A 24,967-nucleotide genomic window follows, 5' to 3' on the forward strand; every position below is an offset into this window, starting at 1 on the left:
TCCCCCCCCCCCACATCCCCCCCCACACCCACATCCCCCCCCCCCACACCCACATCCCCCCCCCCCACACCCACATCCCCCCCCAAACAAACACACACCCACCCCAAACAAACACACACCCGCCTCGCCCCACACAAACACACCTGCCCCCCCCCCCCCCCCCCCACACACACCCGCCCCCCCCCCCCACACCCGCCCCCCCCCCCCACCCGCCCCCCCCCCCACACCCGCCCCACACAAACACACCCGCCCCGCCCCGCCCCACACCGCCCCACACAAACACACACACCCGCCCCGCCCCACACAAACACACACCCACCCCAAACAAACACACACCCGCCCCGCCCTACACACACGCACACCTACCCCACACACACACCCGCCCCACACACACGCCCCCTCACACCCGCACGCCCCCCCCCCCCCCACACACACAACCCCCCCACACACACCCGCACCCCCGCCCTCACACCCGCACCCCCGCCCCCACCCCACACACACCCCTCCCCCCCCCCCCCCCCCACACACACACACACACCGCCCCCCCTCCCACATCCCCCCCTCCTCCCCACAACCCCACCCCTCCCCCCCACACCCGCGCCGCCCCCCCACACCCGCGCCGCCCCACACGAACACACGCCCGCCGCGCCGCCCCACACGAACACACGCACGCCCGCCGCGCCGCCCCACACGAACACACGCACGCCCGCCGCGCCGCCCCACACGAACACACGCACGCCCGCCGCGCCGCCCCACACGAACGCCCGCCGCGCCGCCCCACACGAACACACGCACGCCCGCCGCGCCGCCCCACACGAACACACGCACGCCCGCCGCGCCGCCCCACACGAACACACGCACGCCCGCCGCGCCGCCCCACACGAACACACGCACGCCCGCCGCGCCGCCCCACACGAACACACGCACGCCCGCCGCGCCGCCCCACACGAACACACGCCCGCCGCGCCGCCCCACACGAACACACGCACGCCCGCCGCGCCGCCCCACACGAACACACGCACGCCCGCCGCGCCGCCCCACACGAACACACGCACGCCCGCCGCGCCGCCCCACACGAACACACGCACGCCCGCCGCGCCGCCCCACACGAACACACGCACGCCCGCCGCGCCGCCCCACACGAACACACGCACGCCCGCCGCGCCGCCCCACACGAACACACGCACGCCCGCCGCGCCGCCCCACACGAACACACGCACGCCCGCCGCGCCGCCCCACACGAACACACGCACGCCCGCCGCGCCGCCCCACACGAACACACGCACGCCCGCCGCGCCGCCCCACACGAACACACGCACGCCCGCCGCCCCACACAAACACACGCACGCCCGCCGCGCCGCCCCACACAAACACACGCACGCCCGCCGCGCCGCCCCACACAAACACACGCACGCCCGCCGCGCCGCCCCACACAAACACACGCACGCCCGCCGCGCCGCCCCACACAAACACACGCACGCCCGCCGCGCCGCCCCACACAAACACACGCACGCCCGCCGCGCCGCCCCACACAAACACACGCACGCCCGCCGCCCCACACAAACACACGCACGCCCGCCGCGCCGCCCCACACAAACACACGCACGCCCGCCGCGCCGCCCCACACAAACACACGCCCGCCACGCCCCCCCCCCCCCCCCGCTGAGGTAAAATGAAAGCTGCGCTGTGATTGGTTGCTATTTCTTATACTGCTGAGGTAACATGAAAGCTGTGCTATGATTGGTTGCTATTTCTTATACTACTGAGGTTATATGAAAGCTGCGTCATTATTGGTTGCTATATATTATACCGCTGAGGTAAAATGAAAGCTGCGCTGTGATTGGTTGCTATTTTTGATATTGCTGAGGCAGAATAAAAGTTGCGCTGTGATTGGTTATTATTTCTCTTACTGCTGAGGTAACATGAAAGCTGCGTTGTGATTGGTTGTTATATATTATACTGCTGAGGTAACATGAAAGCTGTGCTGTGATTGGGTGTTATCTAGATATGTAAAAACGAATGTATGTATGTCTGTCTTCGCAGCAACACGCGACGGGTAAGCTAGTATAGTATAAAAAGAAGCCACTGCTAAAGCTCTTAGGGTGGTCTCGCACCTATGTAGGGGGTCAGTTCGGGGTTTCCATCTGTCTGCTCCATTTTTGGAGGAGAGAAACTACATTAAAGTGGAGAAATACAGATCCGTTTTTTCCCCATTGATTTGGATGGAGTTTCAAAAAAAGGGAAAGCAAAGGCTTCCATTTACTTTTGTTCTGCAGGTTTCTGTTTTTCAGGGCGGAAAAATAACGTTGCAGACAGCAGGATTTTCCTGTCCCCAAAAATTGGGAATGCTAATGGTACACAAGTAAACTAAAGCCTTTCCGTTTGCTTACATTTTTTTTAATACTCTACATTGTATTGTTCCTCTGTTATTCCTCCTGGAAATGTATGAATAAATTGACAACTACATGTTGCCATTCCCAATGTCAATTTGGCGTGTCCTTGCACAGCCTCATCTCATACTATCATCACTGTGTAGGGACACAACCAATGGGCTGCTGACCCAGAAGTCAATGAATTCATATATATTTACCGAAAGAATAACATTCAAATGGTGTTTCACTAAGAAAAGTACAAGTATTTATTAAAGCAGACGTGTCAGGAGCATGGCAAGGTCTTGTATATCTTGTATGCCCATTTGTATACTAGTCACAACTATAATTACATTTATACCCTTACATATTTAATGTCAGTGCCAGGATACACCAGGATCGGAGTGGAAGCCACTGCTCGGAACCCTGCCACTGCTACTTGTCATTGTATCCGCAGGTCTCATTGAAATCAGTGGGACCCCAGCCTGCAATTACAAGCACCGGCCACTAGATGGGTTGGAGAAGTATCTTCTGCTCTAATCCCGGTGGCCACTTCCTGGATAACTGCTTTAAGATGTATTAAATAATCAGATGCGTATAGGTACAATGGCTGTACAGCAAGTGTTATGAAGGATTGTGCATCATCTACGTACCCAATGGGAATAATGCTGATGAATGCCAAGACACCAAACAAGATAAAACAGAATCCGCTGTTCCAATCTAATGTGGCTTGGTAAAGCTTGTTGAACCCTGCAGAAGAGCTCACTGCTACAATTTCTATTGCCAGCTGTAGTACAACAAACACTTTGCCTAAAAAAAGAGATAGTAAAATAATTAGTTGTATGGGATTCTATAAGGATTTAAACAAAATGTATCCAACGGCAGACATCCTCTGCATAAACTTAATTACTCAGGCCTCCTGCACACGGGCCGATTTACATTGGAGAGCGGAGCAGGATTCCGCCTTCAGATTTTATAGCAAATCCAGCCCATAGCATGCTATGGCAAAACGCGATGCCCACGACTATGGCCCACGAGTGGAAATCGATTGCAATTTACCACTTGTGGGGCAGAATTCGCAGCATGCTGCAATTTTGTGAGGGCTATGCACAGCCGGCTTCCATTAAAGTCAATAGAAGCCATCCGTCCCGTGGCCATTCTACCATCATCATTGCAGAATGATCGCAGGAGCCGCGCCATCGCCATAGTGTAGCATCCGCTGTACTGCGCATGTGTGCCAGCACATCAGCAGCAGAGGAGCAGACAGCAGAGGGTTAAACTGGGGTCACCAGGTCAAACTCTGCTGCGGGAATCCCGCACGCGGGGTCCAACCTACCCGTGTGCAGGCGGCCTAAAACCTTTCACATATCGTATGGTAATTATGGAATTTTTCTGCACAAAAATTCCTCACCTATGTCCAGTACAATATGAAGCAATGGGGTTTTAAGAAAACCTATTCACCAAGAGCAGAAAAACTGCGCTGTAAATTTGTGTCAGGATAAAAATCATTGCAGAGAGCACTGTGTGTCCTGCCTTCAGTACAAAATAACTATGCTAAATCGTAACGAGTATTTTTCTCTGCATTTAACATTGTGACATCTTACCATATGAGGATCCTTGAATTTGTTTAGATATCTTTGATCTGATAGTTGGTGTAGGGATCAATGAAAACATCATCACAGTTCGAGCTGAAAGATACATTTCAAATGTTTACACAAAAAATATTTCAGAAGAATAATGTATCAGGTCAAAAAAAAAAAATCACGTATTCAACTATATATTATATATCAAAAGGATAACAAACACTCATTGTGAGACAAAGATCAAGCACTAAAAAAAGGAGTTGTCGGAACTAATCTTTGAAAATTCCTGGCGAACAGGAGAAGTCCCAGAAGATAGGGACAACATTTGCCCTTTTCCAATCTTCAATAAAGGAAGAAGGTGGATCTAGGAGACTACAGGCCTGTGAGCCTGACTTCTATAACGGGAAAGATCTTTGAACAGATTATTAAACAGCATGTGTGCAAGTACTTGGATAAAAATGGAGTAATTAACCAGAGCCAGCATGGGTTTCTAACAAACAAGTCATGCCAGACGAATCTAATTTCCTTCTATGACAGAATAACCGACTGGGTTGATCAGGGAAATGCGGTGGATATAGTATATCTTTTCACTTTAGTAAAGCATTTGACAAAGTATCTCATACCATACGTATTCAAAATATGACCAATATGGGATTGACAGGGCAACGGTTAGGTGGATTCACAACTGGCTGAGTGATCGTACTCAAAGAGTGGTCATAAATGGCTGCACATCCAAGTGGAAGAATGTCTCAAGTGGGGTACCACAAGGCTCTGCCCTAGGCCCAGTGTTGTTCAACATTTTTATAAATGGTCTGGAGGAGGGAATTGATGGGAAACTAATCAAATTTGCCTACGACACAAAGCTAGGACGGATAGCTAACACTAGGGAAGAGAGAGAGAGTATTCAAAAAGATCTAGAAAAGATTGGACAGTGGGCGGCTACTAACAAAATGGTATTTAACAAGGAGAAATGCAAAGTCCTACATCTGGGCAAGAAAAATGCACATACAGAATGGGAGGAATTGGGCTAAGGAGCAGCACATGTGTAAAAGACTTGGGCACACTAATAGATCATAGACTGAACATGAGTCAACAATGTGATGCAGCAGACAAAATGTCAAACACGTTTCTGGGATGTATTAAGAGAAGCATAGAGTCTAGACCACATGAGGTAATTATTCCCCTCTACTCTTCCTTAGTCAGACCTAATCTGGAATATGGTGTCCAAGTTTGGGCACCCCACTTTAAAAAAAGACATAGACAAACTGGAGCAAGTTCAGAGAAGAGTTATCAAGATGGTGAGCGGTCTGTAAATCATGTCCTATGAGGAACGGTTAAAGGATCTGGGAATGTTTAGCTTGCAGAAGAGAAGGCTGAGAGGAGACTTAATAGCGGTCTACAAATATCTGAAGGGCTGTCACAGTGCAGAGGGATCAGCCCTATTCTCATTTGCACAAGGAAAGACTAGAAGCAATGGGATGAAACTGAAAGGGAGGAGACACAGATTAGATATTAGAAAAAAAACTTTCTGACATTGAGGGGGGTCAATGAGTGAAACAGGTTACCATGGGAGTTGGGGAGTTCTCCTTCAATGGAAGTGTTCAAACAAAGTCTGGACAAATATCTGTCTGGGATTATTTAGGGAATCCTGCACTGAGCAGGGGGTTGGACCCGATGACCCTGGAGGTCCCTTCCAACTCGACCAGTCTGAGTCTATGGAATCAAATGATACTTTCTCTGTGTGATTGTAATGTTAATATTATATTTCCCCAAACATACGCCCTACCCTGATTTTTGGGGGAGAGTATGTGGGGGGTGGGGGAGGCTCAAAATATAAGCCCTAGCTACACTACATGAAAGAGGCAATACTTACCTAACAGGCGTTCCGGCAGGCTTGCTTGCAGTTCTCAGCACCGACAGAACATCGCTTGCTGGTAACACACCCCGCCTCCAGCAAGCAATTGCTCTGATTGGTTCTGGAGCACCACAGTTCAGTCACTCACTGCAGCGCTCGATGAACCAATCACAGCCATTCATTGACTGGCTGTGTCTGGCTCATCAAGTGCTGGCTCTTGATGTACCAATTAATTTGGCAAAAATTAATATAAGGCTAGGTCTAATTCTTGGGGAAACACGGTATGTGATTACAATATCTAAGCAAAAGAAAAATTTATGTTGGACACCTGACCCCTTATAGGGAGGCTCTAGTACCCTATTGTACCACCTCTAGCTTGGATACAAGATGTGATACGGGCAGGCACGGAGGCTCTAGTACCCTGTTGTACCGCTTCTAGCTTGGATACAAGATGTGATACAGGCGGGCACGGAGGCTCTAGTACCCTGTTGTACCGCTTCTAGCTTGGATACAAGATGTGATACAGGCGGGCATAGAGGCTCTACTACCCTGTTGTACCGCCTCTAGCTTGAATACAAGTTGTGATACAGGCAGGCATGGAGGCTCTGGTACGCTGTTGTACTGCCTCTAGCTTGAATACAAGTTGTGATACGGGCGGGCATAGAGCCTTTAGTAACCCGTTGTATCGCCTCTAGCTTGGATACAAGATGTGATACAGGCGAGCATGGAGGCTCTAGAACCCTGTTGTACCCCCTCTAGCTTGAATACAAGTTGTGATACAGGCAGGCATGGAGGCTCTAGTACCCTGTTGTACCACCTCTAGCTTGAATACAAGTTGTGATAAGGGCGGGCATGGAGGCTGTAGTACCCTGTTGTACCGCCTCTAGCTTGAATACAAGTTGTGATAAGGGCGGGCATGGAGGCTCTAGTACCCTGTTGTACCCCCTCTAGCTTGAATACAAGTTGTGATACAGGCAGGCATGGAGGCTCTGGTACGCTGTTGTACTGCCTCTAGCTTGAATACAAGTTGTGATACGGGCAGGCATAGAGCCTTTAGTAACCCGTTGTATCGCCTCTAGCTTGGATACAAGGTGTGATACTGGTGGGCATGGAGGCTCTAGTACCCCGTTGTACTGCCTTATTAGTATTTCTATGCAGCTTGTATTATTACAATGGTTTAGGAATGAATAGTGGCATATGTGAATTGTAAAAAGAAAAACAGTAGAACAAACCATAATTGCTGTTAGCAAATTAATCTACAAGATTATTTTGTCTTGCTTCCCTTACTGAGGGTGATAACATTATGTGAATTGTTACACGCGTATTCCCTGATATATATACTTACCAATATAATACATATATGTTGTACGCACAAAAGCCATTATCAGGAGTCCGGAACCAAATGAAATGATTCCAATCGCAATCAATCCCAGATCACCTGTAAATTGGGAAAAAACAAAAACTCCTAGGAAGCTGGTGATGAATGACATGTAGGCCGCGGCATTGCCATAACCAACATCTACTGGACCCCAACTCAGAGGCTTCTTTAGTACAAACACATTGACTACATCATCAGTTGCTGTAAAAGCTACATTATAAAGTATAGCACTGACAAACAGTGTCATAAGGATGAGCCTCGATGGCGTTTCAAGAACGGAGTTTTCTGTTTCATCCGCATGTATTGTCGTATTCCTAGATTCTTTTAAAAGCCTGGTGGTTTCTGAATTATAATGCTCTTCTGGTGTCCTCAGAACAAAAATGCAGTATATGACACAAAAGGCATAGCAACCAATGCTACAAAACATGAGGATAGTTCCTTGATGGCTCGTTATATGTAAAAACACAAATAAGTGTCCTGATACCAAACTGCCTACAAAGCCCGCCAAGCCATACACCAACTCAATGATAATAAGCCGATGGGATCGTCTTCTTTCCGAAGAGCATAAGGAAGCCCAAGCCATGACACCAGCCCAATAGGTTGTGAACCAGCCAGTTAATCCATTCAGTGCTGCAGAGCCAAACATCACTTCCACCGGCCATTCCCAGATGATGACAAACAACAAAAACATTCTTGCTACGAGGTATCCAAGCAATGGCACACATATCGTCACCTTCCTGCTGGTCATGTCTCCAATTTTTCCCAAGATGTAGGCAGACAGAAGAGGTGTTAATCCCATGATGACATTATAAATGATGTAGAAGTTAGAGATGGCTTTCTGTAGCAAGTCATCATTACTAGAGTTGGTAGGAGACTCATGGCTGTTGATGGTTGAGTTGTAATAGTCCCTTACCACCATAAGTAGTGCTGTGTCATAGAACGAGCTGGCAATCTGAGCTCCGGCAACTACTGGCTCAATCCACATCCTAGTCATCTCTGTAGGATTGGCAGGTCCTTCAGGAAAGTACAAAACAGTTGAGTTAGGGAAACGTAAAGTCAGATATTAATGGGCCAAGCTTTCGAATCTACTTAGGTTTCTTCTTCAGGCATGAGGAAGAATCCAAAGTAGGTTCAAAAGCTCCTTATAACATCATCTCTTTTTGTTAGCCATTACAAGGTATCATATCTACAAGATTACTTGGTTTCTCTCGCTGGCAACAATCACATTTTGATCTATTGGCAACACTGTAGCAAACTTTTTTTTTTTTTTAAAGACTGTTTCAAGATTTTACCCCCTTCAAGTAAACAAAGAAGGTTCCGATTGACTGTAAGCACGGGTCTTAAAAATGTGATGAATTGATAGAGAAGGTACATAAGAAAATTATCTAACTTTAAATCATGCAATAAATAAGCTTTATTTTCTAAAACTGGAATATCACCCAAGTTCATAAAACATTCAAGAATATTTTGGGACAAAATGTTACTGGAAACAGGTTTGTACAAAAACAGTCAGGACACAGTTAATTTTCTGGGCTAGAAGTTAAAACTCTTGAAATTTCACAGATCACCAAGATTGCGCTCTTAAAGGGAACGTGTCAGGACCTTTGAGCCCATCAACTACATTACGGGGCTCAACGGTCACGGAACAGAGAGTTCGGGGAGAGCTGCTTTATACTCCTCAGGCGCCCTGCTCCTACGCTGCGCCCCCCTGAAGTCTATGTATGCCAGCAGTGTGAGTCTGGTGCATACAGAAAGAGTCATGGTGCTGTCGTCCGTGGACTTAGGAGGGACACACAGTGCAGGAATGGTGCGCTTGGGGAGTAAAAAACAACGCTCCCCAGACACCCCGATCCCGGACCTTTGAGCCCCATATCGTAAATAATGCATCTCAAGGTTATGACAGGTTCCTTTTAAGGCCAAATTCAAATGAGTGTATTTGTGCGGAAAAAATGTATGCATACGATACGCAGAAAATAGAACCCATTGATGTAAATCCATGTTTCCCAACTCCAGCCCTTTAGGACCCCAACAGGTCATGTTTTCAGGATATCCTATAGTAAGAACACCTGTGGCAATGTCTGAGGCACCGACAATAATTACATCACCTGTGCAACACTGAGGAAATCCTGAAAACATGACCTGTTGGCGGTCCCTGAGGACTGGAGATGGGAAACACTGATTTAAATGAATTCATTCATATCTGCGTATTTGGTGCACACAATTCGGTCCTGCAAAAATGACACAGCATGCTCTTATTTTCCTGGGCATTTACACAGGGAAAGAGAACATTTGAAAGTACTCATGAAAGTATTGGCCATTTCAATGGCTGATATTATCAGTGCATGGTTTTTTGTGCACACAAAAAGTACAGTAAAACACGTACTTGTGCGCGCAAATACGCAGTGCCTATTCCACAAAATGAGCACAAACACACTGGTGTGAATCTGGCCTAAAATCACTAGATCATGAAAACAGCCTTATATCTGGAGAGGGATACAGCGCTCATCAGTGACCTCCTAGAGGTATACTCATACATGGCGGGTTCTCTGCAGCAGAATCCACTTGTAACACGCAGATATCGATATGGCTTCCTCGTTTCTACACCTATATCTGCTGTATAAATTGACAGCAGTTCAATTTACGTGAGGATTTTCTCTATCTCATTCACTTTGCTATGAATGCACACAAAAAGTGCAGTAAAATACACAGTGAACGCACAAATGCCCAACACCCATTCCACAAAAAGGCGCACAAATATGCTTATCCATGTGAATCCAACATTAAGGTTGTTTTGCACACTTTTCAATGACCAGGAGTGTGTATGCAGCAAAATAGCTACATGCGTCTAGTAGAAGTGATACAGTGACGTACGCAACAAAGTATCTACATGCGTCTAGTAGAAGTGATACAGTGACGTACGCAACAAAGTATCTACATGCGTCTAGAAGTGATACAGTGACGTACGCAACAAAGTATCTACATGCGTCTAGTAGAAGTGATACAGTGACGTACACAGCAAAGTATCTACATGCGTCTAGTAGAAGTGATACAGTGACGTACGCACCAAAGTATCTACATGCGTCTAGTAGAAGTGATACAGTGACGTACACAACAAAGTATCTACATGCGTCTAGTAGAAGTGATACAGTGACGTACACAGCAAAGTATCTACATGCGTCTAGTAGAAGTGATACAGTGACGTACACAGCAAAGTATCTACATGCGTCTAGTAGAAGTGATACAGTGACGTACGCACCAAAGTATCTACATGCGTCTAGTAGAAGTGATACAGTGACGTACACAGCAAAGTATCTACATGCATCTAGTAGAAGTGATACAGTGACGTACGCAGCAAAGTATCTACATGCGTCTAATAGAAGTGATACAGTGACGTACGCAACAAAGTATCTACATGAGTCTAATAGAAGTGATACAGTGACATACACAGCAAAGTATCTACATGCGTCTAGTAGAAGTGATACAGTGACGTACGCAACAAAGTATCTACATGAGTCTAATAGAAGTGATACAGTGACGTACGCAACAAAGTATCTACATGCGTCTAGTAGAAGTGATACAGTGACGTACGCAACAAAGTATCTACATGCGTCTAGAAGTGATACAGTGACGTACGCAACAAAGTATCTACATGCGTCTAGTAGAAGTGATACAGTGACGTACACAGCAAAGTATCTACATGCGTCTAGTAGAAGTGATACAGTGACGTACGCAACAAAGTATCTACATGCGTCTAGTAGAAGTGATACAGTGACGTACACAGCAAAGTATCTACATGCGTCTAGTAGAAGTGATACAGTGACGTACGCAACAAAGTATCTACATGCGTCTAGAAGTGATACAGTGACGTACACCACAAAGTATCTACATGCGTCTAGTAGAAGTGATACAGTGACGTACGCACCAAAGTATCTACATGCGTCTAGTAGAAGTGATACAGTGACGTAAGCAGCAAAATATCTACATGCGTCTAGTAGAAGTGATACAGTGACGTACGCACCAAAGTATCTACATGCGTCTAGTAGAAGTGATACAGTGACGTACACAGCAAAGTATCTACATGCATCTAGTAGAAGTGATACAGTGACGTACGCAACAAAGTATCTACATGCGTCTAGTAGAAGTGATACAGTGACGTACGCAACAAAGTATCTACATGCGTCTAGAAGTGATACAGTGACGTACACCACAAAGTATCTACATGCGTCTAGTAGAAGTGATACAGTGACGTACGCACCAAAGTATCTACATGCGTCTAGTAGAAGTGATACAGTGACGTAAGCAGCAAAATATCTACATGCGTCTAGTAGAAGTGATACAGTGACGTACGCACCAAAGTATCTACATGCGTCTAGTAGAAGTGATACAGTGACGTACGCACCAAAGTATCTACATGCGTCTAGTAGAAGTGATACAGTGACGTACACAGCAAAGTATCTACATGCATCTAGTAGAAGTGATACAGTGACGTACACCACAAAGTATCTACATGCGTCTAGTAGAAGTGATACAGTGACGTACGCACCAAAGTATCTACATGCGTCTAGTAGAAGTGATACAGTGACGTACACAGCAAAGTATCTACATGCATCTAGTAGAAGTGATACAGTGACGTACACAGCAAAGTATCTACATGCGTCTAGTAGAAGTGATACAGTGACGTACGCACCAAAGTATCTACATGCGTCTAGTAGAAGTGATACAGTGACGTACACAGCAAAGTATCTACATGCATCTAGTAGAAGTGATACAGTGACGTACGCAGCAAAGTATCTACATGCGTCTAGTAGAAGTGATACAGTGACGTACGCACCAAAGTATCTACATGCGTCTGGTAGAAGTGATACAGTGACGTACACAGCAAAGTATCTACATGCATCTAGTAGAAGTGATACAGTGACGTACACACCAAAGTATCTACATGCGTCTAGTAGAAGTGATACAGTGACGTACACACCAAAGTATCTACATGCGTCTAGTAGAAGTGATACAGTGACGTACGCAACAAAGTATCTACATGAGTCTAATAGAAGTGATACAGTGACATACACAGCAAAGTATCTACATGCGTCTAGTAGAAGTGATACAGTGACGTACACAGCAAAGTATCTACATGCATCTAGTAGAAGTGATACAGTGACGTACACACCAAAGTATCTACATGCGTCTAGTAGAAGTGATACAGTGACGTACGCAACAAAGTATCTACATGAGTGTAATAGAAGTGATACAGTGACGTACGCAACAAAGTATCTACATGCGTCTAGAAGTGATACAGTGACGTACGCAACAAAGTATCTACATGCGTCTAGTAGAAGTGATACAGTGACGTACACAGCAAAGTATCTACATGCGTCTAGTAGAAGTGATACAGTGACGTACGCAACAAAGTATCTACATGCGTCTAGTAGAAGTGATACAGTGACGTACGCAACAAAGTATCTACATGCGTCTAGTAGAAGTGATACAGTGACGAACGCAACAAAGTATCTACATGCGTCTAGTAGAAGTGATAGTGACGTACGCAACAAAGTATCTACATGCGTCTAGTAGAAGTGATACAGTGACGTACGCAACAAAGTATCTACATGCGTCTAGTAGAAGTGATACAGTGACGTACGCAACAAAGTATCTACATGCGCCTAGTAGAAGTGATACAGTGACGTACACAACAAAGTATCTACATGCGTCTAGTAGAAGTGATACAGTGACGTACGCAACAAAGTATCTACATGCGTCTAGTAGAAGTGATACAGTGACATACACAGCAAAGTATCTACATGCGTCTAGTAGAAGTGATACAGTGACGTACGCACTAAAGTATCTACATGCGTCTAGTAGAAGTGATACAGTGACATACACAGCAAAGTATCTACATGCGTCTAGTAGAAGTGATACAGTGACGTACACCACAAAGTATCTACATGCGTCTAGTAGAAGTGATACAGTGACGTACGCAACAAAGTATCTACATGCGTCTAGTAGAAGTGATACAGTGACGTACACAACAAAGTATCTACATGCGTCTAGTAGAAGTGATACAGTGACGTACACACCAAAGTATCTACATGCGTGTAGTAGAAGTGATACAGTGACGAACGCAACAAAGTATCTACATGCGTCTAGTAGAAGTGATACAGTGACGTACGCACCAAAGTATCTACATGCGTCTAGTAGAAGTGATACAGTGACGTACGCAACAAAGTATCTACATGCGTCTAGTAGAAGTGATACAGTGACGTTTCTGCTGATACAAAGATTGAGTCTGTAAAGACAGAAAACCATTTCTGCTTCTTTCCCAAACCTGCGACTCGCTATTTAGATTTATATACATATTTTACCTCAATAATCCTAAATCCGCCTATTAGCCCCGAGATAGACATCTCACATAATCACAGGGACACAAGCAGTAATTGAAGGTACTTACTTCCACTTCCCTAAATCATTGCATATAGATAATAGAAGCCTTGTGTGCAGCTCAGTGAGGATCTGGAATGCTGCAGACAGACGGAAACTTTACTGTTTCTTTACTTTCCTACTTCTGGTTTTGTGAATAACAAGCCCCTCCCCCTTGTATGTGCACAGATTTTCTTACAAAGTGTTCACAGAGGACCATATAAAGAGAGAATATTTCATCAGACATTCACATACTGAAATATGAAAGGATAATTTAGCTAATGTGTTTGCATTTCTATGCAGTCATTAACTGGTTAATGGAGGGTCACATCCCATTTTACCGTACAGCTGCTCACACATACAGCTAAAACAGGATGTGGCTGCCTGTAGCGTTGGATATGGAGCCATTGACTTCTAATGGAAAAGAAAAAATGACAAGAGAGAACCTGATCCGCAGCCCTCAAGTCATATCCAGCCAAGTGAGCGAGCGGCGTAGCACTTAGTGGAGAGACTTTGTATTTCAGCCTTGCAACATTTCAGCTCATCAAAACTTTTCAAAAGCAGTTTAGTAGTCCAGGGTTTCCCAACTCCAGTCCTCACGGACCCCAACAGGTCATGATTTCAGGATATCCTATAGTAAGAACACCTGTGGCAATGTCTGAGGCACCGATAATAATTACATCACCTGTGCAACACTGAGGAAATCCTGAAAACAGGACCTGTTGGGGGTCCTGAGGACTGGAGTTGGAAAAGTAGTGTAATATGGCGTCAGGGTGCTTTTACACAGGGTCAGATGACCGTAAGCTCATAGACACTCGGGATAGCATGACGTCTTGCACTCTGAAGGTTGCGCATTTTACTGGACTTTCAAATTGGATTCATCCATGCTTGATTAGTCCCCAATGTTATAGATTTCCCAACAAAATTACACAGTTGATTGCGCAATTTTGCAGGGATCAGGTGCGCATTTGTACAACCCCCCAGACTTCTATGGTGTCTTAGGTGTGCAAATGCGAGCAAAAATAGACCGTGAAATTATGAAAAAAATCAATTGAAAACAATGGGTTCTATTCTCTGCTCAATGCATTTGCAAATTTTGCATGTGCAAAAACATGCGTAAATATGGTCGTCTGAGGTCGCCCTTAGTGAAAATGTAAAGAAAGGTATAAAAAGATTTTTCTGTGCAAGACATGCATGGACTGAACAGGATATATAGATTATTTACAGTAGAATGAACAGATATGCTACATAATTAGATGCCTTTCCTGTGCAAGATACATGTGGAATGAACAGGAGGTATTCTTGTATCTTGTCACCACCAGGCTGCTGGGTGGAGACAGGCTGAGGTGAAGGGAATGCCCAGAGCTTCTTATTGGCAGCCACACACACACACCTTCACTGCTGTGCCTAGAGCTCTGTGCTAGCTGCTGAATACACACCTTCAGCCACCTTCAGGGAGCTGCAGAGACCAGCAGCTCGGTGGAGACGTGGAATGGCTTCACACAGGGAGGGACCCCATTGTTACCAGTGATTCACCACATGCGCCAATATCTCCTCACGCCCCTCCCTGGCCATGACTTCAGTATGGTACAAAGTATGGGATATTGCTCTAAGCGGGCAGCACCATCACCAATAACAGGTACGACGGGATGAGGCGCCATTGTGCTGTTTATGTTTAAAACTTCAACAACCATTATAGATGAAATATATGAAAGAGCTGTCTAAAATAAAATCTGTCTTTGTTGCCCACAGCAACCAATCACAGCGCAGCTTTCATTTTACCTCAGTAGTCTAAGAAATGAAAGCTGCGCTGTGATTGGTTGCTATCGGCATCAAAGACAGATTTTATTTTAGCTAGCTTTCATGGGAGTGCAGTGCCGGCCAACCTTTTCCACGGCCCACCCTGTATTATCAGTCACACATATGTATAGGAATATGATTTTGTTTGTTACCCCACTACAGTCATCTCCTCCTCATTCTGATATGGCTGATAACAGGGAGCAATAGCTAACATTTAACAGGAGGAGATATTGGCGCACGTGGTGAATCCCTTTTTATCTCCGGATTGTGATGGGAATGATTAGAACACTTCTGCTGACTATTCTGCTGATATGTCGGTTTGTGTGAATTAGTAGCAGCCGGGCAAATATGTAGGTCAGCGTTTTCGACAATCGGTAAAATATGTGTTTAATAGATAATTTTTGCAAAGTTCCAAGTTCATGGCTGCTTTAGCTATTGTTTTACTATACAAACTTTGATCCCCCTTTCTTAGTGGATCTCTACGTTCTACAAAGAGGCTTCTGTCCAAATGTCATGTTTCTAACCTCAGTAGTTTCAGCTCTGGGTTAATGAATCAATCAGTCAGACAGGACATTTCTCATGTGTGTGTGTGTGTGTGTGTATATATATATATATATATATATATATATATATACACACACACACACACTCACATGTCTGTACAGAAGGGATCATAACAAAGGAAAGGTGTGGGGGGGGGGGGTGTCTCGATGTAAAATCCTGTTTAAAGCCCACATTAGTCACATCCTACAGCGTAGTGGATGTAGTAATGGTGACACCCCACAGCGGCCCCTGTAGTAATGGTGACACCCCACAGCGACCCCTGTAGTAATGGTGACACCCCACAGCGACCCCTGTAGTAATGGTGACACCCCACAGCGGCCCCTGTAGTAATGGTGACACCCCACAGCGGCCCCTGTAGTAATGGTGACACCCCACAGCGGCCCCTGTAGTAATGGTGACACCCCAGAGCGGCCCCTGTAGTAATGGTGACACCCCACAGCGGCCCCTGTAGTAATGGTGACACCCCACAGCGGCCCCTGTAGTAATGGTGACACCCCACAGCGGCCCCTGTAGTAATGGTGACATCCCACAGCGGCCCCCTGTAGTAATGGTGACATCCCACAGCGGCCCCCTGTAGCAATGGTGACATCCCACAGCGGCCCCCTGTAGTAATGGTGACACCCCACAGCGGCCCCCTGTAATAATGGTGACACCCCACAGCGGCCCCCTGTAGTAATGGTGACACCCCACAGCGTCTCCTGTAGTAATGGTGACACCCCACAGCGGCTCCTGTAGTAATGGTGACACCCCACAGCGGCTCCCCCAGTAGTAATGGTGACATCCCACAGCGGCTCCCCCCAGTAGTAATGGTGACATCCCACAGCGGCTCCCCCCAGTAGTAATGGTGACATCCCACAGCGGCTCCCCCAGTAGTAATGGTGACATCCCACAGCGGCTCCCCCAGTAGTAATAGTGACATCCCACAGCGGCTCCCCCAGTAGTAATAGTGACATCCCACAGCGGCTCCCCCAGTAGTAATAGTGACATCCCACAGCGGCTCCCCCAGTAGTAATGATGACATCCCACAGCGGCCCCAGTAGTAATAGTGACATCCCACAGCGGCTCCCCCAGTAGCAATAGTGACATCCCACAGCAGCCACCTGTAGTAATAGTGAAACCCCACAGGGCAACCCCAGCGTTAATAGTGACACCCCACAGCGGCCACCTGTAGTAATGGTGACACCCCACAGCGGCCACCTGTAGTAATGGTGACACCCCACAGCGGCCACCTGTAGTAATGGTGACATCCCACAGCGGCCCCCTGTAGTAATGGTGACATCCCACAGCGGCCCCCTTTAGCAATGGTGACATCCCACAGCGGCCCCCTGTAGCAATGGTGACATCCCACAGCGGCCCCCTGTAGCAATGGTGACATCCCTCAGCGGCCCCCTGTAGCATTGGTGACATCCCTCAGCGGCCCCCTGTAGCAATGGTGACATCCCTCAGCGGCCCCCTGTAGTAATGGTGACATCCCACAGCGGCCCCCTGTAGTAATGGTGACATCCCACAGCGGCCCCCTGTAGTAATGGTGACATCCCACAGCGGCCCCCTGTAGTAATGGTGACATCCCACAGTGATCCCTGTAGTAATAGTGACATCCCACAGTGGCTCCTGTATTAATAGTGACATCCCACAGCAGCCACCTTTAGTAATAGTGACATCCCACAGTCACCCCTGTAGTAATGGTGTCCCCCGAGGGGATGAAGAACACATCTGCCACAGCAGATGTTTTCTTTATGCTCGCGGGTAATAAAGAATTCCCTACCGCAGCAGTCACAGATGACAGCTGCGGTAGGGTATCCAGCTACCGGCACCCCTTAATTGTTTTTCAGGCAAGGTCTTTAAATATAAGCTCTTCCCTGAAAAAAACCCCAAACAGGTGTAAAAAAAAAAAATCATACTCACCTATCTTCAGCTGCCAAGGCTCAGCCATGTCCTGTCTGCGCTGTCCCTGGCTCTGCACTGAAGTTCTTTCAGCAAGCAGGGAATTAAAATCCCTGGCTGCTGAAAGAGCTGCTTCTGATTAGCTGAGGTGCTCAGCCAATCATAGGCGCCTCTCGCCTGTCATTCACTGAATCGTTCCGGCTACAGCGCGTCCCTCATACCTGGCGTCCGCTATGATTCCCCCGGTGGCTGCTGCAGGCGGCCCCGCTGTCGGCTGTCACTCTCCCTGTTCCCCCTGCGGCCGCTGTAGCCGGCCCCGCTGTCATTGTTGTCCCCACAATGGCGCGTTGCTCATAGCTGTCCTCCGCTACAGTTCCCCCTGTGGCCTCTGCAGGGTGGAACACTGTCACTCTCCTCCCCGCTGTCACAGCTGGCCAACCAACAGCTGTAGCGGCCGTAGCTTCAGGGCCAGCCTGGCTTCCAGCGGCATGTGGGTGGGGACCAGGAGGATGAGGCAGGAGATCGAGCTCAGGGAGTGTCCTTAAACTCAGGACTGCCAAACCATGTCTCCACCCATTATTCTGGTGGAGACATAATGCACCAGTGCCAATCACCATTGGAATCGATGGCATAGCAGCAGGGAATCAGATACACCGATGTTGTAGGATACCATATGCTAGAGGTTCAAGATGAAAGTGTATCTATTTTTGAGTTGAGATACACCAATACTAGCACCTAGAAAGCCTACAGAATATATTCAGCAGCCGGCATGTCCGCATACATACTGTATATTAGCTCTAGATTTTTTTGCAGTGTGTTTTGTAACAGTTGCAAATCAATCTCATGCAATGCAAGACCGTGTCTGTCTGAGCCGCTCACTAGGAGTTATTGGATACCAATAGTAGTATGACATGGAGAAAAATAACATACAAATAGTGGATTTTATGCCAGTCATGGTAATCAGTCCTCAATTTGGACCCCTTGCGAGCCATGGGTGGCAAAGACTATTCTATACAACAGAGGATTAAAACCTGGATTATTTCTAATGTTCTGTGGGTCTTATATCGGCCATGTTTGCTTGTTGGGGCAGCAGTGTGGCAGAGCAGTTCTAGTCTGATGGAAATAACATATCTTATTAGGTCTATCAGTCTGCGGACTATTAGTATCCAGTAACTTCTAGGATGCGTTTTAGTGAGAAGGATAGTCATGACTTAAATGTAACAATGTGTCCCAAAAGTTTGGCTCAAAGTCAGCCGACCAATAGGGGGTGTAGAGTTAGATAGAGGCGTCTGAGGAGGCATCAAATGTATCATCCAGTATTGGACATGCTGATAAATATGGCCCATTGTTAGACTGGCTGGTCTGAATTTACACTATTAGACCCGATTAGTGCATCTGTGACGATAATACTGATTATTGCGGAAGATTTATGAAAACTGTCAAAGAACAAGCAGCTTTCATTTTTCAGTAGCAGAATATGCAGTGAAAGCTGCATTGTGATTGGTTGCTGGGGGCAACAAAGACAAGTGTTCTTTTAAAAGGTGTCACAATAGATAAGCCCCACCCCCTGCGTGTTATACTAGCCATTAAGATTCCATGACGCATCATTTCCATCTGCCATCCGAGGAAAACAGATCATCCCCGGCAATCCGTAAAATATGAAGATGGAGAAACCTGTGCGGACCCATGAACAGACGGAGAGCGAATCCGGAGAAGGTGAAGGTGCGGCTCATACTTAGTTGTGGTTGTAGTTGGGCTTTCTGTCACCCAGGGCAAAGATTTCATTCCCTGCCCCATCTTCAGTCTAAATACCCCAGCCAGGGTCAGCTGGTGCCCCTCCTGATAATACAGTGCGCCCCCAGTACTACCACGGAAGCCCCTTGCTACACCCATTCCAAAGGGTACACGGGACTCTTTGTTGCCCCATAGCAACCAATCACAGCGCAGCTCTCATTTTATCTCAGCAGTATAAAAAATGAGAGCTGAGCAGTGATTGGTTGCTATGAGCAACGAGGACCGATTTGATAAATTAGGCCACCAAAGTTAATGGCAGCCATACCCCAAATTGTTCTCTATCCAGAGGGACAGTCAGAGAGCCTGTATGGGCATTGTTACTACAGTTGCCATGGTAGCAGCAGCCATTTTAGTGCAGACAGTTAGAGGGAGAGGGCATGCGGACCTGAATGTAAACCGAGCCGATAAGTCAGAAGGTAGAAAAAGGCGGAATGTAAAGAGAAAGAGGAGAACTGGAGGGCGAGGAGAGAGTTATTATATGACGTAAATAAAACGTGATTCATGCAAATTACTGAAACCTCCGCCCGTGTGCAGGAGGCCTAGCAGTCCCTACCATCAGCCGCAATAACGGGTCCTCAGTTGGGACTCTCAACTCACAACTGATAGCAAAAATGGCCTATATAATACCAACAGAACAGCAGTGTAATTAGTGAAAGCTGCAATGTGATTGGTTGCTATGGGCAACAAAGACAACTGACTTTAGATAATGTCATACGTCTCCCATTGTCACAACAGATAAGCCCAGCCCCTGTGTGTTAGATTAGCTGTTATATCCCATGATGCATCATTTTCAACTGCCAACCATGGAGAACAATGGATCATTCGCCATTTATCTGCCATGGTAAAATATGAAGAAACCCGTGTGGACCAGCGAATACAAAGTCCGGACGGCGTGAAGGGATTGAACACTCAGGCTGTGGCAGAATCAGAATTAGGGTGCCATTTCAATGAGGGCCATGCTTGAAGTTACAAGCGCCGGCCACTACACAGAGGTCAGCGCTGAGACTTCCGCTCCAACCTCTGTGTTATTGCGGCGCTGACAGCATGCTCCCACTCAGCTGATCGGTCGGGGTCCCAAACGACGGACCCCAGATGATCAACTATTGATGACCTATCCTGATGACAGATCATCAATAGTATTTCACTGGAAAAGCCCTATAAGTTCGAGATGGTATATGGTGGGGAGGGGCAGGGTTTGTGGGATAGGGAGGGAGGTGGTGGGGTATGTGGGATAGGGAGGGTGTGTATTTGTCAAGTAGTTTTACTCTCAGATCCAGATTCTGTTTGTTGAGTCTAATTTGACCTGATTACCCAGTACCGACTCCACAGCTTGTGGTTTTCTTTGTTGCCTGTTTGGTCCACCAGTCAGCGACTACTCTGGAGATGCAACCTAGGGATTCGTAGCTGCGAAGTCCAGATCCCTGTACAGAGGTTAAAGGGTTAAAACCTGCGGTCCCTAGATCCTGCTATCCAGAGTAGCCAGCGCCAAGTCTGGCTGTGGAAGTGCAGTTGCTGAACAGGCAATTCCGAACACAACAATGTTACAGGAATTTAGCATTATAGGAAATCTGAGAGTAAATAATTAGAAGTTAAAGGGGTTTTCCAGTGAAATACTATTGATGAACCATCATCAGGATCGGTCATCAGTAGTTGATTGGTCAGGGTCCGTCGCTCAGGACCCTGACCAATCAGCTGAGTGGGGTATGCTGTCAGCACTACAATAACACTGATGTCAGAGCAGAAGTCTCCATGTCGACCTATATGTAGTGGCCGATGCTTTTAACTGCAGGCACAGCTCTCATTGATTTCAATGAGAGCCATGCTTGAAGTTTAAAGCGCCGGCCATTACGCAGAGATTCGCCCGGACACTTCCACTCCAACCTCTGTGTTATTGCGGCGCTGGCAGCATGCTCCCACTCAGCTGATCGGGTGGGGATCCTGAGCCACAGACCCCAGATGATCAACTATTGATGACCTATCCTGATGATAGATCATCAATAGTATTTCACTGGAAAAGCCCTATAAGTTTGAGATGGTATATGGTGGGGAGGGGCAGGGTTAGTGGGGTAGGGAGGGAGGTGGTGGGGGTTTGTGGGATAGGGAGGGAGGTGGTGGGGGTTTGTGGGATAGGGAGAGAGGTGGTGGGGGTTTGTGGGATAGGGAGAGAGGTGGTGGGGGTTTGTGGGATAGGGAGAGAGGTGGTGGGGGTTTGTGGGATAGGGAGAGAGGTGGTGGGGGTTTGTGGGATAGGGAGAGAGGTGGTGGGGGTTTGTGGGATAGGGAGAGAGGTGGTGGGGGTTTGTGGGATAGGGAGAGAGGTGGTGGGGGTTTGTGGGATAGGGAGAGAGGTGGTGGGAGTTTGTGGGATAGGGAGAGAGGTGGTGGGAGTTTGTGGGATAGGGAGAGAGGTGGTGGGAGTTTGTGGGATAGGGAGAGAGGTGGTGGGAGTTTGTGGGATAGGGAGAGAGGTGGTGGGAGTTTGTGGGATAGGGAGAGAGGTGGTGGGAGTTTGTGGGATAGGGAGAGAGGTGGTGGGAGTTTGTGGGATAGGGAGAGAGGTGGTGGGAGTTTGTGGGATAGGGAGGGAGGGAGGTGGTGGGAGTTTGTGGGATAGGGAGAGAGGTGGTGGGAGTTTGTGGGATAGGGAGAGAGGTGGTGGGAGTTTGTGGGATAGGGAGAGAGGTGGTGGGAGTTTGTGGGATAGGGAGGGAGGTGGTGGGAGTTTGTGGGATAGGGAGGGAGGTGGTGGGAGTTTGTGGGATAGGGCGGGGGGGTGGTGGGGGGTTTGTGGGATAGGGCGGGGGTGGGGGGGGTTTGTGGGATAGGGCGGGGGGGGGGTTTTGTGGGATAGGGCGGGGGGGGGTTGTGGGATAGGGCGGGGGGGGGTTGTGGGATAGGGCGAGGGGGGGGTGGGGGGTTTGTGGGAGATAGGGCGAGGGGGGGGTTTGTGGGATAGGGCGAGGGGGGGGTTTGTGGGATAGGGCGAGGGGGGGGTTTGTGGGATAGGGCGAGGGGGGGGTTTGTGGGATAGGGCGAGGGGGGGGTTTGTGGGATAGGGCGAGGGGGGGGTTTGTGGGATAGGGCGAGGGGGGGGTTTGTGGGATAGGGCGAGGGGGGGGTTTGTGGGATAGGGCGAGGGGGGGGTTTGTGGGATAGGGCGAGGGGGGGGTTTGTGGGATAGGGCGAGGGGGGGGTTTGTGGGATAGGGCGAGGGGGGGGTTTGTGGGAGATAGGGCGAGGGGGGGGTTTGTGGGATAGGGCGAGGGGGGGGTTTGTGGGATAGGGCGAGGGGGGGGTTTGTGGGATAGGGCGAGGGGGGGGTTTGTGGGATAGGGCGGGGGGGGGGGTTTGTGGGATAGGGCGGGGGGGGGGTTTGTGGGATAGGGCGGGGGGGGGTTTGTGGGATAGGGCGGGGGGGGGTTTGTGGGATAGGGCGGGGGGGGGTTTGTGGGATAGGGCGGGGGGGGGGGGGGTTTGTGGGATAGGGCGGGGGGGGGGGGGGTTTGTGGGATCGGTAAGTGGGGAGGTTGTGTATGAGAAATGTATATTTGGTAATGTTTTAAAGGAGTATTCCGATTCCAACAGGTTAGCCTCTAACCATGGGATAGGGGAGAACTAGCTGATCGGTTTGGGTCCGACTGCTGGGACCCCCACTGATTACAAAGAAGAGGGGCCCAGTCAGTCCCCGAATGAATGGAGCCCAGGTTGGGCAGTGTGAGAAGCACAGGTTGGGCAAGCGCAATGTCCTCTATTCATTTCAATGAGAGCGCCAAAGATTCCCGAGTCAAATGCTCTCATTGAAATGAATAGAGTGCAATGTGCCTGCCCGACCTCTTCTTCCTGCACTGCCCAACTTGCGCTCCCTTCATTTGGGTACCGACCCAGCCCCTGTTCTTGTGATCAGTGGGGGTCCCAGTGGTCGGATCGCCACCGATCAGCTAGTTATCCCCTATCCCATAGATAGGGGATAACTCATTGGAACCCTTTAATGCTTCTAGCTAGAATACCTACTAAAATAAACATCTGCTAACTACTTCAATAAAAATTATTTTTTTAAAACCAGGCGTGTCTATAGCTTATTCTTACAAAACCGTTCAGTGTTACCACCATTAATGGCTCTCTCCTTCCAAACTTTTTATTCCTACAAAAGTTTAAAAAAAAACAAAAAACTAAGCAGCTCGAGTCTGACTGGTACATGTGTATAATATTCTTGTATCTTGTCACCACCAGGTTGCTGGGTGGAGACGGGCTGAGGTGAAGGGAACGCCCAGAGCTTCTAATTGGCAGCCACATACACCCCCTCACTGCTGTGCCCAGAGCTCTGTGCAAGCTGCTGATTGGCTGCTTTTATACACACCTTCAGGGAGCTGCAGAGAGCAGCAGCTCGGTGAAGACATGGAAAGGCTTCACAGAGGAAGGGAGCTCCTTCTGAGTCGCTCGGTTGTCATAGCAACAGGACGTCAGATACAGGCGTCCTGCTCTGCCAGCCACCAAATCAATAGTGTACAAAAAATAAAATACTTTTTTTTTTCTTTAAAAAAAACCCCTCTTTTGCTCTTCTTTCCCCTATTTTCATGAAGCACATTAAACATTTCAGCTAAACCCCACATATGTGATATCGCCGCTTGTCCCCTTTAGGGCTGGATTTCTGCAGCGGTTTCCACGGTGGCATGATGCTGCTGCAAATTTATGCCGCGGAAAAGAATTGCGGTGTGCTGCGTTTTAGTGCGTTTTTGCGCCACATGAGGACTCCATTGAAATAGTATTAAAGCAGACCTCCCGGACACTTCAGAAAAACATGTGTTTTTCCACAATCGCCAGTAGGGACTTCTTTATCTCCATGGGATTCCCGTGGCATTAAACCATGGTCGTATCCTACTCAGTCCGTGGGCAGGAGCCCTTAGGCCTCATTCCCATGGCCGTGGCGGACTCTGCCAGCAGCATATCGCAGCAGCAGCCCAGAAGTCCCCATACTCACCTCTCCGGATCGCATGCAACGGAGGTCTTCCATTGACTATAATAGAAGCCAGCCACGTGTTTTTCCGCGGTACTTCTGCTGTGCTCATGGCGGAAGTATCGCATGACGGACGGTTTCCGGACGTTTTTTCATGGCAATTAGAACATGCCACAGTTTCTTTCACACTGCGGAATTCTGCAGCGTGAACATTGAGCTATTTGGCCAGATGCCCACGGCTGGAGCGGGATTCAGCCGTGGCATTACGCCACGATAAACAAAAAAATCCCTGCTGGCGATCGCGGAATAACGCACGTTATTCCTCGGTCACCGGGAGGTCTCCATTAATACTGTATTAATAGAGACCTATGT

General features: G+C 48.1%; 1 protein-coding gene across 2 annotated transcripts in view; it reads right to left on the bottom strand.

The window, feature by feature from the left end:
• Positions 1–24,967, bottom strand: part of LOC136628496 (solute carrier family 46 member 2-like) — a 37,989-nt gene that overhangs the window by 11,695 nt on the left and 1,327 nt on the right. The window contains exons 1-4 of one of the 2 annotated variants that reach the window (XM_066604449.1): positions 13,631–13,740; positions 7,153–8,199; positions 3,974–4,057; positions 3,023–3,179 (exon numbers count right to left, since the gene is read on the bottom strand). In XM_066604449.1, coding sequence (XP_066460546.1) covers positions 3,023–3,179; positions 3,974–4,057; positions 7,153–8,179 — 1,268 coding nt within the window. In that variant the 5' untranslated portion in view covers positions 8,180–8,199; positions 13,631–13,740. Of the gene's footprint in view, positions 1–3,022; positions 3,180–3,973; positions 4,058–7,152; positions 8,200–13,630; positions 13,741–24,967 lie in introns of those variants that run through there. The other variant, XM_066604450.1, reaches the window with a different exon arrangement.

The sequence above is a fragment of the Eleutherodactylus coqui genome, chromosome 5 (genome assembly GCF_035609145.1).
Source record: "Eleutherodactylus coqui strain aEleCoq1 chromosome 5, aEleCoq1.hap1, whole genome shotgun sequence".
Taxonomy (NCBI): domain Eukaryota; kingdom Metazoa; phylum Chordata; class Amphibia; order Anura; family Eleutherodactylidae; genus Eleutherodactylus; species Eleutherodactylus coqui.